Here is a 15,890-nt window from a genome sequence, read left to right on the forward strand (position 1 = left end):
TAAAGAGTGCTTCAATCAGTAAAATTGGATACAGGAATAAATCAGGCAGACTTGCTCGTGCAACTGGATAAGGAAATATCATAATAAAAAGCATTACATACACTACTGGCCATTAAAATTGCTACACCAAGAAGAAATGCAGATGATAAAGATAATAAACGGGTATTCATTGGACAAATAAATTATACTAGAACTGACATGTGACTACATTTCCATGCAGTTTGGGTGCATAGATCCTGAGAAGTCAGTACCCAGAACACAACCACCTCTGGCCGTGATAACGGCCTTGATACGCTTGGGCATTGAGTCAAACAGAGCTTGGATGGCGTGTACAGGTACAGCTGCCCATGGTTCAACACCACACCACAGTTCATCAAGAGTAGTGATTGGTGTATTGTGACGAGCCAGTTGCTCGGCCACCATTGATCAGACGTTTTCAGTTGGGGAGAGATCTCGAGAATGTGCTGGCCAGAGCAGCAGTCGAACATTTTCTGTATTCAGAAAGGCCCGTAAAGGACCTGCTACATGCTAAAATGTAGAGTTTCGCAGGGATCGCATGAAGGGTAGAGCCACGGGTCGTAACACATCTGAAACGTAACGTCCACTGTTCAAAGTGCCCTCAACGCGAACAAGAGGTGACCGAGATGTAACCAAGGGCACCCCATACCATCACGACGGGTGATACGCCAGTATGGCGATGACGAATACACGCTTCCAATGGGCGTTCAATGTGATTTCGTCTAACACGGATGCGACCATCATGATGCTGTAAACAGAACCTGGATTCACCCGAAAAAATGACGTTTTGCCATTCGTACACCCAGGTTCGTCGTTGAGTACACCATCGCAGGCACTCTTGTCTGTGATGCAGCGTGGAGAGTAACCGCAGTCATGGTATCCGAGCTGATAGTCCAAGCTGCTGCAACCGTCGTCGAACTGTTCGTGCAGATGGTTGTCGTCTTGCAAACGTCCCCGTCTGTTGACTCAGGGATCGAGACGTGGCTGCACGATCAGTTACAGCCATGTGGATAAGACGCCTGTCATCTCTACTGCTAGTGATACGAGACCGTTGGGATCCAGCAGGGAGTTCCGTATTACCCTCCTGAACCCACTGATTCCGTATTCTGCTAACAGTCATTGGATCTCGACCAACGCGAGCAGCAATGTCGCGATACGATAAACCGCAATCGCGATAGGCTACAATCCGACCTTTATCAAAGTCGGAAACGTGATGGTACGTCTTTCTCCTCCTTACTCGAGGCATCACAACAACGTTTCACCAGGCAACGCCGGTCAACTGCTGTTTGTGTATGAGAAATCGGTTGGAAACTTTAGTCATGTCAGCACGTTGTAGGTGTCACCACCGGCGCCAACCTTGTGTGAATGCTCTGAAAAGCTAATCATTTGCATATCACAGCATCAGCTTCCTGTCGGTTAAATTTCGCGTCTGTAGCACGTCATCTTCGTGGTGTAGCAATTTTAATGGCCAGTGGTGTATTTAAGAGAGCGAGAGGGTATGTATGTAAAGTAATAAAATATTGGCAGTAGAACGTTTGGCGCAACCCGAGCGCCAGCAGGCATCTATCACGTGACTTATGTAATGATCGTGTACTCGTCCTACCGTTGTTAAATTATCCACTGAGTTATCACGACTCACGAGTAATACTATCGAAATCATTGCTGGTCGAAATGTTAGGATCCCCTAAGCTTCTGAAGCATCAGCGCTTAAGAAAATTACCAGTATGGGGCCTAACTAGTGCTTCATGTGCTCTAGTGGCTGACCACACCGATCGCGGGAGCGCGTATTGGCTCTTCGAAGTCCAGTTAAAATGTTAGTATGGCTGTTCTCCCTAGGCTCTATTTAAAAACTTTTACGCTGAGGAAAAAAAAGTCGAGTTACCACAGTGGTGCTAGCGTTCGTGGCTAACCTAACTGCGTCTGTTTACAGCAAGCTCTGAAACACGAGGATATTCAGATGCAAATTTTCTCCTCCAGTTTCACTTTGCAGCTGTATTTCTTCGCTGCCTCTTACGCGGAAACGCTATATTTGAGCTGATTCTCTGTGTCGGTGGTAATTTGTAACTTACGCAAGCCATTAGGAAGAAATTTCTAAGAACGCACGTCTGGAGCTCAGCAATGTGTGGAACTGAGTCTGACTGCGGGGAAACCAGTGAAACAGAGATTTGAAGCGTTTGAGGTATGGTGTTACACAAAGATGTTGAAAATTAGGTGACGAGGTTCTCGGCAGACGCGAAATGTATGGAAATCACTGACAAGAAGAAGGGACAGGATGATAGAAAATGTGTTATGACATCAGGGAATAAATTCTATGGTACTTAAGCGAAATGTAGAGGGTTAACACTGTAGAGGAAAGCCGGAACTGGAATATGTCCAGCAAATAATCGAGGTCGAAGAGCGTAACAGTTACTCTGATATGGAGAGGTTGACACAGCTGTAGCGAGCAAGATCAAACCAGCCAGAGGACTAATGACCCCCGTCAAAACCGCTTTAACTTAGGGGGATATACCACTATCCTTGAATATTATTATGTTACTCTCATATCCTAGTCTCCTCGGGAACATACATAAAATTACAGTAGATCTCATGTGGCAAACTGGTTGAAAGTTTACAGTTTTTCTTTTGGTCACTGTTTTCAAAATATAACATCTTAACTGCCACTTTATGCGTCTGAATGAGGAGAGCAAGCTGTTTGGATTGTAGATAATGAATCAGACGCTGATTTGATACCCACTGAAGATTCCTTGAATCTAAGGCGAAGAACGTTTGGGTGCACATGACGAATAAAAAATTAATGTGTGGCATGCAAAAAGCGTTTCTCTTTTGAAGTACTGTTACAGCTGCTACTAAAACCGCCAGAAACTTATTATAAAATTAAAATTAAAATTTTAGTATTTGGTAACTAATAAAGTTCTTTACCTAATTTTTATTTTGAATCGTTTATCGTCCTTAATTATATGTGTTTATTGGTTCTACAGTCGGTATTACCTGCCTTTGACGATATGACATCACAGTTTATTCTCTCATGTTTTACTTTCCTTGGACATGGTAATGAAGCAACCATCTACTATCGCGATTGTTGCTTGATATCTGGGTCACATCCAAAATATCACATCGCGTCACCTGTAACTATTTTTGGGAAAATGTCGTAATGAACCCATGACCTCTTGTGATTCTGGCACTGTTTTACATCGATCAGTTTCTGATCAACGGTAAATCACAAGGTAGAACATTTCACTGCCGCACGTTTAATTTTTTATTCTTCAGACAAAATGCGTTAGTAGGAATCATGGAAATTACAGTCAGTTCCTTCAATACATCAACTGTTCTTCGGCGCTGAAAATGAGATCGCTCACAGATGTTTACATTGTACTTGACCGTTCTGGATGTCAAGGGACGTTCCAGACATCATTTTCAACGAACACACTGCCACCTTTAAAACCCGAAAACCTTTCCTGTCAAAAGCCCATGTTAGTCAACTCTCCTCCCTCGTATGGCTGCCGATGCAGCCAATATTCCGATTCTGGAGTTCCCTAAAAGTACACGTACTTTAATGTCAGCATGTTTTAGTGCCACGTCTGAAACTGTAAACTGGATAAAGAATACTGGCACGCCGAGGCACCCTCCAGTGTACCCGACGCGGGAAAGCACGCGAATGGGCAGCTTGTAACCTGTCCGCGTCTCTCGAGACAGACTGAATGTGGGGACTGGTTATGTGGCCTCCTCCATTGACCGTGGAGGGCGACAAGTAGTCTCTCCTTCAGAAGAGCCTCAGGAAGGCTTTGGGGGTGGGGGTGAGTGGTGGGGAGTTTGCTAAATATCATAACCTCCAATGTTAGATAAGGTGTGGAATCCCTTATGGAGATAGCATCCAGGGCAGGACAGAATTCCAATGTCCATTCGGCATGTCTGCCGGAGCAGACCAGCAGCCAGCAGTCATGTGGATGAAGACTGATGAAAGCCCACCATTCGAAAGGCAGAGAGCGAAAGCACATCGTGTACAAAGTAAAGACACTTCAATTGTGAAGATTTTAACGCTAAACTGCGGACGTACTCGTTACAAAGTCCCTAAATTTACCACACACTGCGGAAGCTGTAGCCCTCAAATTATACACTGAACCGTGAGGTAGATAAAACTCGAAGCAGAAAGCTGCAGTATATTTACGACTTCGTAATTGAGTCTGAGTGCGAATATTTTTGGACATGAGTAAAATCATTCAAAAAACATTTTGTTTGAAACGGGAAACAAACCTGCGCTTTCCGTCGCAGCTGCGCGTCGCATGCAACACGTGATGAGCATCATTTGTGTCGGATGATTCCAGCTACTGATAGCAAAAACAAAATTGCAAATATCTGTCGAAACATCAACGAAAATGCGCCTGACGGCCCTAAGGAGATACACCCTGTACATTAATACATAGAGCTTGACGGCCATTAACCATGTGGCGCATGGCGTCGACAACAATGGAAAGCTGTTAACAGTCGCTTCTCTCGCGTTCTCAGCCAATCCTAAGGCTCCAAATGTACACAGTCCCACTGCTGTGGACACTCTCTACTGGTGTTGTGCCTTTGCAATCTCATTACTGACTGAGGACGCCAGAGAAGTGACCACTTAAAACTGTCCACTGCAATGAAAATTTTGTACCATATGGTAAGATCGGTTCAGCGTAGATGTACTCTCCTGAAGCCTGGTGGAATTCCAGCGCTATGCGGCGAGCAACGAGTATGGTGAACAGAGAGCGCTACTTAAGCCGTGTGTCGGAATTTGTGTCGGACGGAAATCGTGCTCTGATAGCCGAACAGTTAAGATTATCGCTCGCGTAAAGCGGGTAATCCGTGCTCGAATCCCCATCTGGCACAAATTTCCACTTGGCGCCAACGAATTCATTTCAATGTACAATTGAGAGATGTCAGAATTTATTTCATTTCATCATGTATTCTTAGATTCCTGCGTAACCACATCCTCGGCAATCGGGAAATTTCGAAAATACACCTAAGAGTTTTCGAAACGATCTACGCTACAGATCAGTTCGTCACCGCAGCCAGTATTCCTCGAGTCACATTCGTATTCTTCGGCAACTCATAACCAAACTGTAAATTTCAGTCTAGCTATGCTAAAGAAGGCAGTCCGCTACCATAGCCAGTTTTTTTAGAGCCATATTCGTTGGGCAGCTCCTATACTGGTTACAATATTGTTAGCAATATTGTACTATACTGTGGTTCGGAATATTGGACCATAAAGACGCTGCTGGTATGACAATAATCGCTCTACTTTGCTGCTGATGGAGGATGAAAAATTGGTTTTGGGAGCATCAAACATCACTCACGAAAACTCTTTCAGAGAACTGAGGTTGATCGCACAAAAGATCACGATAACTTTTCGTATGCTGATGGTCCAATATTTGTTACATTATTGAAAGTGGTTCTCCTCACACAACTGGCCGCCCCCCCCCCCCCCCCACCTACCTCCCACCACCACCCTTTCCTGGATAAATTTCTGTGGACGCTTACATCCACATCATCAAGGAACCAAATACTACAGGCTGACACAGAAAAACGGTAACATTTCCCCAATCCAATAATACTAGAAGTCATGAAGGAAAGAAATTGCATTCATAGTAACTGAAACATTACAACTCTACCATTCACGTAACATTAATGGCGTTTATCATTTTTTTAAAAAAATTACGTCCTTCGCATGGCGTCCTCCTGTACGAATACATTCGTGAAATCTGCTATTGAGATTCCTCACTGACCGCTGCAACATCTCGGCTGGGATACTGTGAATTGCATCCCGAATTCTCTGTTTTAACTTATCCACGGATCTTGGTCTAGTCGTGTAAACTTTGGCCTTGAGGTAGCCCTACAAGAAAAAAATCACAAACGGATAAATCTGGCGATCTAGGTGGCCAGAGTATGTTACCGAATCGTGAGATCACACGGTTGCCAAACAATTCTAGCACATGCCCTTGATTGCCCCATGCAGTGTGTGACGTCGCTCCGTCCTGTTGAAACCAGGCTTCTTCAACGTTTGGAAAGTTGTTCAATGCAGGTGTAACGAAAGTTCGTCACATCTCCACATAACAATTGGCATTGACAGTTATTGTTTTTTCCTGTTCATTTGCGAAAAAATACGATCCAATAATCCATACGATGAAACACCACACCATACTGTCACTTTACTAACTTGTAAAGCGCGCTCATGACCGTCATTAAGATTTGTGTTTGCCCAGCAACGGTAATTCTGTTTATTCACATAACCTGTGAGATGAAAATGTGCCTCATCTGACATCCACAACTTGTTTAGAAATTCATCGTAGTTCTGCAATTGTTGCACCATTTGCGGTTTGTACGCATAATTTTGTATGCATAATTCTGCGAACACTCTCCAAGGACATTCCAACCATTGAACGGCGTGGTCTCCGTAAGACAGACTCGCGTACAACATCTATGTTCGCTGTAGAACGCACACTTCTGGGTCGTCCTGTTGGTCTCTTCTTGAGGGTGCATCCAGTCTCTTCAAAGTTATTAATCCAACATTTTATCGCGTGTCTCGACAGAACGGCATCATAACGTCCTGAATTATAAAACCGTCATAACTCCCTGTGCGCCGCTGCCAAACTATCATTGTTTTTATAAGACATTCTTATGGCTAACGCACTCTGTTGTCCATTCCACTGGTCCCTGATTACTGAAATGGCGGACTGTTTACTCGCTGTCAGGTACCCGCATTGCTGCCACCTGCCCATGGCTACCACTACTCATTTCAAACATTGCCGTTGTTGTACAACGAAAGGGTTCCACCAAGTCAGTGCTTATCTATTACGCTACGATAACTTGCTACTGGCAGTTCTTTCAGACTTGAAATTTACAAATTCAGTTTCTTTTTACAGTATTCAGATATAGTACAGAGTACTTTGTCAGAGTGAATCAACTAAGAATTGGGACATTTTGAGTTTCGTATGGCAAATGATGTAGACTATCAAATATTTATGTGGCGTAACAAATCAACACTTTGGTTTGACTGTGAGGGATATTTTTGATATTGTCATTCCTGACATATCTGAGATCTACAGTTATTACTGATATGAAAGTCAACCAAGTCCAGAGACAAGATGGCGGCCCATCTTGTGGATGAAAGTTCACGAGTCAAATGACGGTGTTATAAAAGATATCGTATTTACGCCAGTGGCTGTAACACTATTTCACGATTGCAATTTCGGCCTTAGGCCATTATTTTTTATAATGGCCTAAAGCTGAAATAACAATCGTGAAATAAAGGAAATATCACAGAACCTGGCGTAAGTGCCACCCGCTGTGGCCGAGCGGTTCTAGGCGCTTCAGTCAGGAACCGCGCGACCGTTATGGTCGCAGGTTCGAATCCTGCCTCGGGCATGGATGTGTGTGATGTCCTTAGGTTAGGTTGGTTGGTTTCGGGGAAGGAGACCAGACAGCGAGGTCATCGGTCTCATCGGATTAGGGAAGGATGTCGGCCGTGCCCTTTAAGAGGAACCATTCCGGCATTTGCCTGGAGTGATTTAGGGAAATCACGGAAAACCTAAATTAGGATGGCCGGACGCGGGATTGAACCGTCGTCCTCCCGAATGCGAGTCCAGTGTCTAACCACTGCGCCACCTCGCTCGGTGTCCTTAGGTTAGTCAGGTTTAAGTAGTCTAAGTTCTAGGGGACTGATGACCTCAGATGTTAAGTCCCATAGTGCTCAGAGCCATTTGAACCATTTGAACTGGCGTAAATATGATGTATTTTATGAAGTTCTACATGTCTGTGAATCCCAGGTATAAAATGTTAGACAATTATGTTGTTGGTGACTGTCTTTACATTGACGAATACATGGCATTGTAGGTCAATCAATTAATGTAGTTACGTTTTACGCTTAATACTACGTAATCTTGGTTAAAAGTGTGTAAAATAGTCTTTTGTGGTGTACAGCTATGTGAGTCTATGGTCATAGGCGAAAGAGAACTCCCTACATAACTTGTTGTGCGCTCCCATCTACGGAGTAAAACGTGAATTGTGTTGTGGAATACACGCAACCATCAATAGAGTTTTGTCTTTGATCGATTATTATTACCGTTTGGAACGTTTTGAACCTTAGGAATGGAGTTGGTTCACTTTAGCATACGAAATTTATGGAAGGTCATGGTTTTGAATGTGCATCTATTGTCAAACGTTCTTTAACTTCTATCCATGCTATTTTGGTTTCGAGAAGTGGAAAACACACGTATGTTGTAGATTTACATAAAGAAAAATATTATCTTCTGAAGAGGCTAATAAAACCAAGAAAATGAAGCACAAGAAAGACACTGAGAACATGAAGATCCAAGAAATAAAATTTCGATATGATGGGAAAGGAAAGTGACAATTTTTTTCAGCTCTTACTGCTTAACATCAGTTACAACAAATTGGAAAAATGTTTATGGACTAACTGTAGCTTAGAAGAACGCAAAAAGAACCACAATAACCAAAGAGCGTCGCAATGAAATATAGTTTAAGTAAGCTCACAATGACGATGCAGAGTACGATATAGTAAGGTTCTCTAAACGAGTTACAAGTATTCCAGAGGATGAATACTTAAGCGTCCAAAGAAGACAGTACTGTGCTTCATTCCTGCTGTTCTCCGTGATTTCTGCAGGAACGTACCAACTGTTAGCTGCAAGTTCCAGTGTAGATACGTTGTCAGAAGATGTTCCCCTAAACTTTATGTAAATTGTATATGGCGTTGTCCCTTAATAGCAGATCACATTTTGCTTAGATGAATGAAATAAAACTTGTACAGATAACATCTGCGATGAGACAGTTAAGGTGTTCCTAGTAATGACCATAATTTTTTAGGCCTGTATTGTATATCATTTGTCTGAACATAGGCGTCTATCCGTCATTCACTACACTCAATATCAGAACTGATTTTTCTTTCTATGGTTGAACTTTAGGACTGAATATCTAAAAAAACATGCAAATTCTTGATACACTGTGGCATAGGACCCTCCAGTAATAGAGACGTGTCGCGCAATACGTGCAATGAAGGGTCATATTCGGATAAATAACATATACACAGACAAAAAAAAAGCTACATATACTTCTACTCATGCCTTTGCATTAATTTTTTTTAAATAACCATCTTCTTTCGTGGCCGTTCCCCGTATTTTCTGAGCAACTTCTGTTTTTATGCTCATCCCTAACATCCCGAAATGCAAGCAGTGATCTATACTTTTCTATGCACTCTAATAATAGTGCTCTTTCATCTTGTTTTGAACTCTTCTTCCACCCAATAGCAATGAACCTAACCTCCCTGTTCTCAGTAGGACGTGGCAGACTGTCGATTGTATTGTGAATACTGGCAACAGAAGGCACTATGTTTCCAACCTTACTGTTTTCCAATATTACTGTAAAACCTCTCAGTTTCACACCTACATGATCAATATTATTACGCATCAGGAAATAATGTGCAATATTATCGAACGTCTATTGCTTCTCCAACTGACAACAAAATTATAACATCGGAATACGAGACAATATCCCTACAAATCCTGTCATATTCTGAGAAACATACAATATAAGAAATACTAACGAGAACAAGTAAACAAGTGTACTTTCCATAATAGCCAGTTCAATAATCATCAATCTAGTGCTATTCATGTCGAAAATAGATTCAATCAATTCTTACCTTTCGCCGAAACAAGTCATTAAATTAATCGTCTGTAAGTGACTACTGTACAATATCATGTGATTGGTTACGATCAACGGAAACGATTTGCGAGGAGCACCACACAACGGAAGAGCTGCCGACAATGTAACTGCATTTTAACTAATATTCCCGAGCAGTCTCAGAGATTTTGTCCGTTTTACAGGAAGGGTCAAAATGGCTCTGAGCACTATGGGACTTCTGAGGTCATCAGTCCCCTAGAACTTAGAACCACTTAGACCTAACTAACCTAAAGACATCACACACATCCATGCCCGAGGCAGGATTCGAACCTGCGACCGTAGCGGTCGAGTGGTTTCAGACTGCAGCGCCTCGAACCGCTCGGCCACTTCGACCGGCTACAGGAAGACAGAGAGGAAGCATTCTTGTCGTTCACCAGGTCGCTTAGTTTGACAATTGTGCGCAATATCCATGAAATCCAACTTAGCAACGTAAGAAACTGAGCACGCCTTAGGCACTTACGTACCATTCATGGGATATCCCTGCGGCAAGCAGGAAGCGGGACCCAGAACGGCGTGTGTCGACAAAATGGCAGCGGAGCACTCCCCCCACATGTTGGCCACCAGCGCCATGTACGGGAACTCGCCGCGCACCGCGTCGCGTCGCTTCATGAAGTGGTCGCGCGGCGCCAGGGCCATCGCCGGGGGGTCGTCTTCCGTCACGACGGACGCCAGCGCTGCGGCCGCCACCGCAGCGATCACAACACGCCACATGCTGATCAGGGCTCCATAACACACTGCCGCCAAAGATATTCTCACCTTCGTAGCGCCGCCAACTAGCAACAGTAGCTGGCTGTGTGTATGGACTGCACGGAACTCATAGAGTATAAATATCTCTGGAGTGAGCATTTATGTCTCGCGACGACGTTCTTTGTTTAAGGCTAGTTCACATTGGGCGTCACGCCACGTCACGTCAATTCACTCCACGTCGAAATATTTCACAATCAATCTCAAATGCTAACAACGTAAAATGACCCATATTCGCCATTCTCCCGTTATAACAGTGGATTTCATACTTTTGTCTCTTCACACTCTTCTTCTCATTATTATCTTTTGTTTTCGTGGAGAATTGCAAATATTCCATGACAGTTTGCGTATTTTTTTTTTCTATTCAGCGTTCTTACACAAGCGAGGTCAGATTTCTGAAAGCGAATTTTTCTTTTTTTAATAGTACAGATCTGGCATCCATATCATATATAAATAAGTACAAAAGTTAACGAACCAGTGTCCATTAAGTAAAGATATAAGTGAAAAGGTCAGCTTTAGCGAACGAGAAAAATAAAGTTGTTTATGATGTTATTAGTTACATAATAATGAGTAAGGTAAACGGGTTCCATTTATTCTTTTATACTGTAGTTATTGATGCAGGTGTTTGTATGTATATTATTTCCCTGGCAAATAAACGTCGATGTTTTCAAATGTCGTTCCACTTCTCATCACTTCAAAAACAAAACTGATCAAGAACATGTGTTATGAAGTTTATTTTAGCCATTAATAATCTCACGTTCGCCGTTTTTCAGTGTAAGCGAACTGACGTGACGTGACGTGACATGACGTGACATGATTTAACGTGTCGAGACATGACGGTCAGTGCAGATGCACGCTGATGTGACGTTGCCGTGAGGTGGTGCCTGTTCATTTTGATGTCAAAGCTGAGAGCCCACTTTATTCCAGGTATAACATGGAAATTGTTATAGTATCTACAAAACGCCTTTTCCAAATCCCTAACACCTACGAAGGGCATCTGTTAGTACAAGCAATATAATGAGATTCAAAGTACATAGCATGTTTTACGGGCAAATCTACGCCTTCCCGAGATCACGTGATCATTGTGTCAATATCAGTTGACAACACAAAATCTGAATGCTTTCTCGAGAGATTTTTCTGCTCTATGACGAAACTCAACGATTATATAGCAGGCCGTTATTACGAACTTTATATAAAGTGGCTCCCTTCAACAAGAGCATCTTTCGCACATTCCTGTATTTATTTCACTTAGCTATTTACTTTTTTTCGGACATGAAAGTTGCTTTTGAATAGCAAATAAATCTCCTGCAAAACAGCAACATATTTCCTGTATTTAGATTACCTTTGCAAGTGAATTTTAATCTTAAGCCCAACGTTTTTCAGTTGTGGAGTTCAAAATATATGTTTGTCGAACATTAGTTTTTCTTTGGAAAGAATGATCAGTACCTTTATACAGTATTTTGCGTACGTGATAAACACCTCACTCTTCTTATTACCGGATTTTACAATGTTTGTGTTAAGAGGGTGGCCGGTGGCCGTTCCTGCCGTCATCCGTTCTCCCCCAAAAATGCGGAGAAAAAGGTTCTCCAGAACACAGTCTTCTTCTGCGGGCAATATACCAACAATAGAGATACACTAGAATGGTATTTCAAAATCAAAACATGAAGTGTGCCGGTGGACACGGCGGAACAAACATGTCTATATGCAATGTAGCAATAATCTCCAGGGGGTGGAGAGCAACATTCACAATGACATCGAAAACAGTGACGCGAAAGAGGAACAGGAGAAAGACGAGATGAAACAGCAAATAAGACACTTAGAATTATGAATCAGACATAACGTGCCAAAAAGCATTGAATAATTGTACATTTCAGTCAAATAGCAGTTAAGGATAATGAATACTACAGTAAATTTAGGGTAAGGTGCTGCTATCTAATCAAGAAAGCACCAATGTTATACACGGATGATTATCTAATATTAATGCTACTAACTAAACTATTTTGTTGTGACTGGCGGTCAACAGCTCTAAGAAACCATTCCGAGGTATTCACCGCGAGTCACAATCGGTGATGACACAAACAAATCTCCCCTCTAACTTACAATCTTTTTACATTCTTCTTACAACAACAGAATTTTATCCTTCTAATAATTTTCGGGTATGCAGCCGGATCCCGTCGACATTCTTCCACGATATTTCGGCCCAGAGACGTCCGGCCATCATCAGGTGAGTACACAACTAATGAAGAGCCCAGATGCAGTCGCGGTATTTATCCCGAATCTCGCGCATGCGAAACGTACTGGCATCCTACAGCGCTTGCGTCACGTGTTGACAAGCGCGGCAAAGCCGAGTTATACGTGCTGCCCTCGGTGATGAAAGTAAAAGATCATCTAGTCATTGAGTATCGAATGACGCTGTCTATTCCGCTGTGATTGTATAATTTTAGTAACAGGATTCCAATTTTTGTCCAGTTGAAAGCCGTTGTCACGATTTATAAGATTATCGGCAAGACGTATTTCCACTGATTCCTTGATTACGGAATCCCAAAATCCGGAATGGTAATTCAGTACAGTTAACACTAAAGGATTTTTTAAAAAAACTCCAAAATTTTTACCTTGCCATACTATATCTATAGTGGCACTAAGCACAACTCAAACCATATGTCAATATAAAATAAATAATAGTGAGGGGGAGGGGGTTCCATCATGAATATACCTTTCGACCTCCCAAATCTCTAAAAGAGTACCACCAAATTAAATATAACCAACAGTATTCATCATAAACTAAAACCTTGTGATCAGCCGCATACACAAACGTCTTACGCACCATCTGTTGAAGCCAACGGCAATCACGTTGGCGAGAGCCATCCTCCTATCGAATTACAGGCAAGTGTAATCATGGGCCATGATTGCCCACGTAGAGGCCCTCAAACAACAACTTAAACCCCTACCACATGCAAAAAAGTTTAATGGTGAGAGGAAGAACATTTTCATAAAATCCCAAAACACACACGTGGATTATACCTCATACATTCATTAATTAAACTAGTGGCACGGCAATTGGCCGAGTCCTACCTATACAATTCGGATACAGGAAAGCTCTAGATATATATATATATATATATATATAAAAAAAAAAACATTGAAGTGTTAAAACGGTAAAGTCCAAACTCAATAAAAATACAGCGTTGTGTCACCAAGGACCACCCAAAGAGTACGGTGGTGAACAAATACCTATATGCCAACCTATCCACCAATCTAACTTTCCCCGATGACGTTAAACTAGCCAACCACTCAGCAAGAAACCTAGCCTATCATAATGGTACATACATCCTCAGACGGGGTTTTGTGTCCTGTATATCATCCTCGCCATTCTCCTCACACGTCTGTGCAACGTGAGCTGTTGTCTCACGGAAGCTTGCTCTTACGACTTCACCTTTCGAGTGACAACGGGACCAGCTGGTTGCTTGCGGCGGCTGGAACCTCTCTTCAGGGAACCTTTTCCACTGTCAGCAGCTAAGCTGAGCTGTCGTTAAAGCTGCTCTTGTTCTCTGACAATGTCTCTGTTGCTGTTCCTTCAAGAACATCACTTCACTTAAAAGTTCATTCCCATATTAATCTATTGGCTCTTGAAGAAATATTTCTCGATTACTGAGCACTGACATTATTTCCGTGCCTCATACAGCGTCGCTCTCTCTAGTTAACGTGGGCCACCAATTCTCTCTCCATATGATTTTGTGTAAGGGGTTAACCACTGTCACTGTCAGTTCAAATGATTGCAGGGAGAAACTTGTATCACTGGCTACTAGGGATCACCACACGTAATATAGCGCGTTGTGCGTAAGTTACATTTCCCTGGACACGCTATGAAATAGGTGGCAGGATGTTATTCACCCAGGCTACAGTGTTGCGCAAGACTGTCAGAAAAACCATAATGCCGCGAATGTAACCACTAGAACAGCGGATTCCGAATGAACGACGTAGGGCAACTCCCAATTTAAACCTCTGAGCAAGCGAGCAGCTCCAGTAGAAACATGTCATGTATATGTGGCAAACATTCCTGCTGTTCGTATCACAGTACACCTCTGAAATATTGATTGATTGCTGTGACTGAATATAACGTCTACTCAGGTTCATTTTTCAGGGGTTGGAAAAACTACGGAGACACCAAAAACACAACACATTGCCACATCTAATTAGGTGAACGAAACCCGTAGTCATACAAAACGGCTTTCAGTTGTGTCTGAATGGATAAACACAGGTCCTGTATGATTTCCACGAGAATTTTAAACCATTCTGACTGCAAAACAGTGGCAAGTTCAAGAAAATATAATGGAGTTACCATAGATAACGATCATTCACACTACTCTCCAAAGTAAACAACAAAGCCAGTAATATTGAGATCTGGCGACTGTGGTGCCAAGGCAGATGCGACAGTTCACCCTTGTGCTCCGTAAACCTGGACGATCGAGCTATGTGAACAGCCATTGAGAAACGAGCACTGTAGCATCAGATGGACCTGATCGACGAAACATTGACAGTAATGACATCTTGCGGAGTAAACACGGGGCCTTTGGAATACCACGATATGATTGCCCAAATCATCACCAGAAATTGGAAACCGTATGAAATAAGACTCATCGGACAAAATGACGTTCTTCCATTGCTCCGTGGTCCAGGTTTTATGGCTTCGTCACTACGTTTTCTTTTTACCGGCATTTTCATAACTGACAAGTGATTTTGCAATCCCCCCATCACCCTCCAGTTGTCTGCTTGTGGAACTTCTTTCGTGTTGTTATTCAGTTCTGCAGTGACTTTTGCAGCTGTCATTTCTATATTTTTCGTCCACAATCTTCTTCAAATCGTGCGCCACAATCACTCAACACACATGTTCGTCCAATGTTGTAATATGTGTTTTTCCGCTTTCCTTATAAGTGATATAAATTTTCTACACGGTGCCTGTTGAAACGTCAAACACTTCTTCCACCATCTTTATGGAAGCACACACCATACGAGCTCCAACAATTTACCCACTATCGTCTGCACTCAGCTCCAACATAAAGCAGTCACAACTACACAGAACACTATTCTGAACATTACTGACACCTATAACGTACTGAGGACACTCCACAGATGTTGTTCGTGATTAGATACAATAACGCAACCTGCAGGCTTGGTTAGCTTCTTCATTTATGTTCAAACGTGCATTTCTCGCCGTTTTTCCATATCTTTGTCCCTTGCTTGTTTTTCACAGACTTCGTCAAGAGGGAAAACCTTCATGGATGTGGAGCGAGTTAAGGTATGTATTAATAAAAGGCTAGTAACTAAAAGAAACATCGTTTGTATATGTATGAAGTCCGAATTTCTAAAAAGTTTCTTAAGCAGAAGATTTCAATGTCTTTCCC

The 15,890-nt window shown here is 42.4% G+C and overlaps 1 protein-coding gene across 1 annotated transcript in view; it reads right to left on the minus strand.

Moving 5' to 3' along the window:
* The window catches only part of LOC126279945 (uncharacterized), a 70,431-nt gene extending 59,976 nt beyond the window's left edge, over nt 1–10,455 (minus strand). The window contains exon 1 of the mRNA XM_049979722.1: nt 10,209–10,455. Within this exon, the coding sequence (XP_049835679.1) occupies nt 10,209–10,455 (247 nt within the window). The remainder of the gene's footprint in view (nt 1–10,208) is intronic.
* Between the last annotated feature and the right edge of the window lie 5,435 nt (nt 10,456–15,890).

The sequence above is a fragment of the Schistocerca gregaria genome, chromosome 1, assembly GCF_023897955.1.
Source record: "Schistocerca gregaria isolate iqSchGreg1 chromosome 1, iqSchGreg1.2, whole genome shotgun sequence".
In the NCBI taxonomy this organism is placed as follows: Eukaryota; Metazoa; Arthropoda; class Insecta; order Orthoptera; family Acrididae; genus Schistocerca; species Schistocerca gregaria.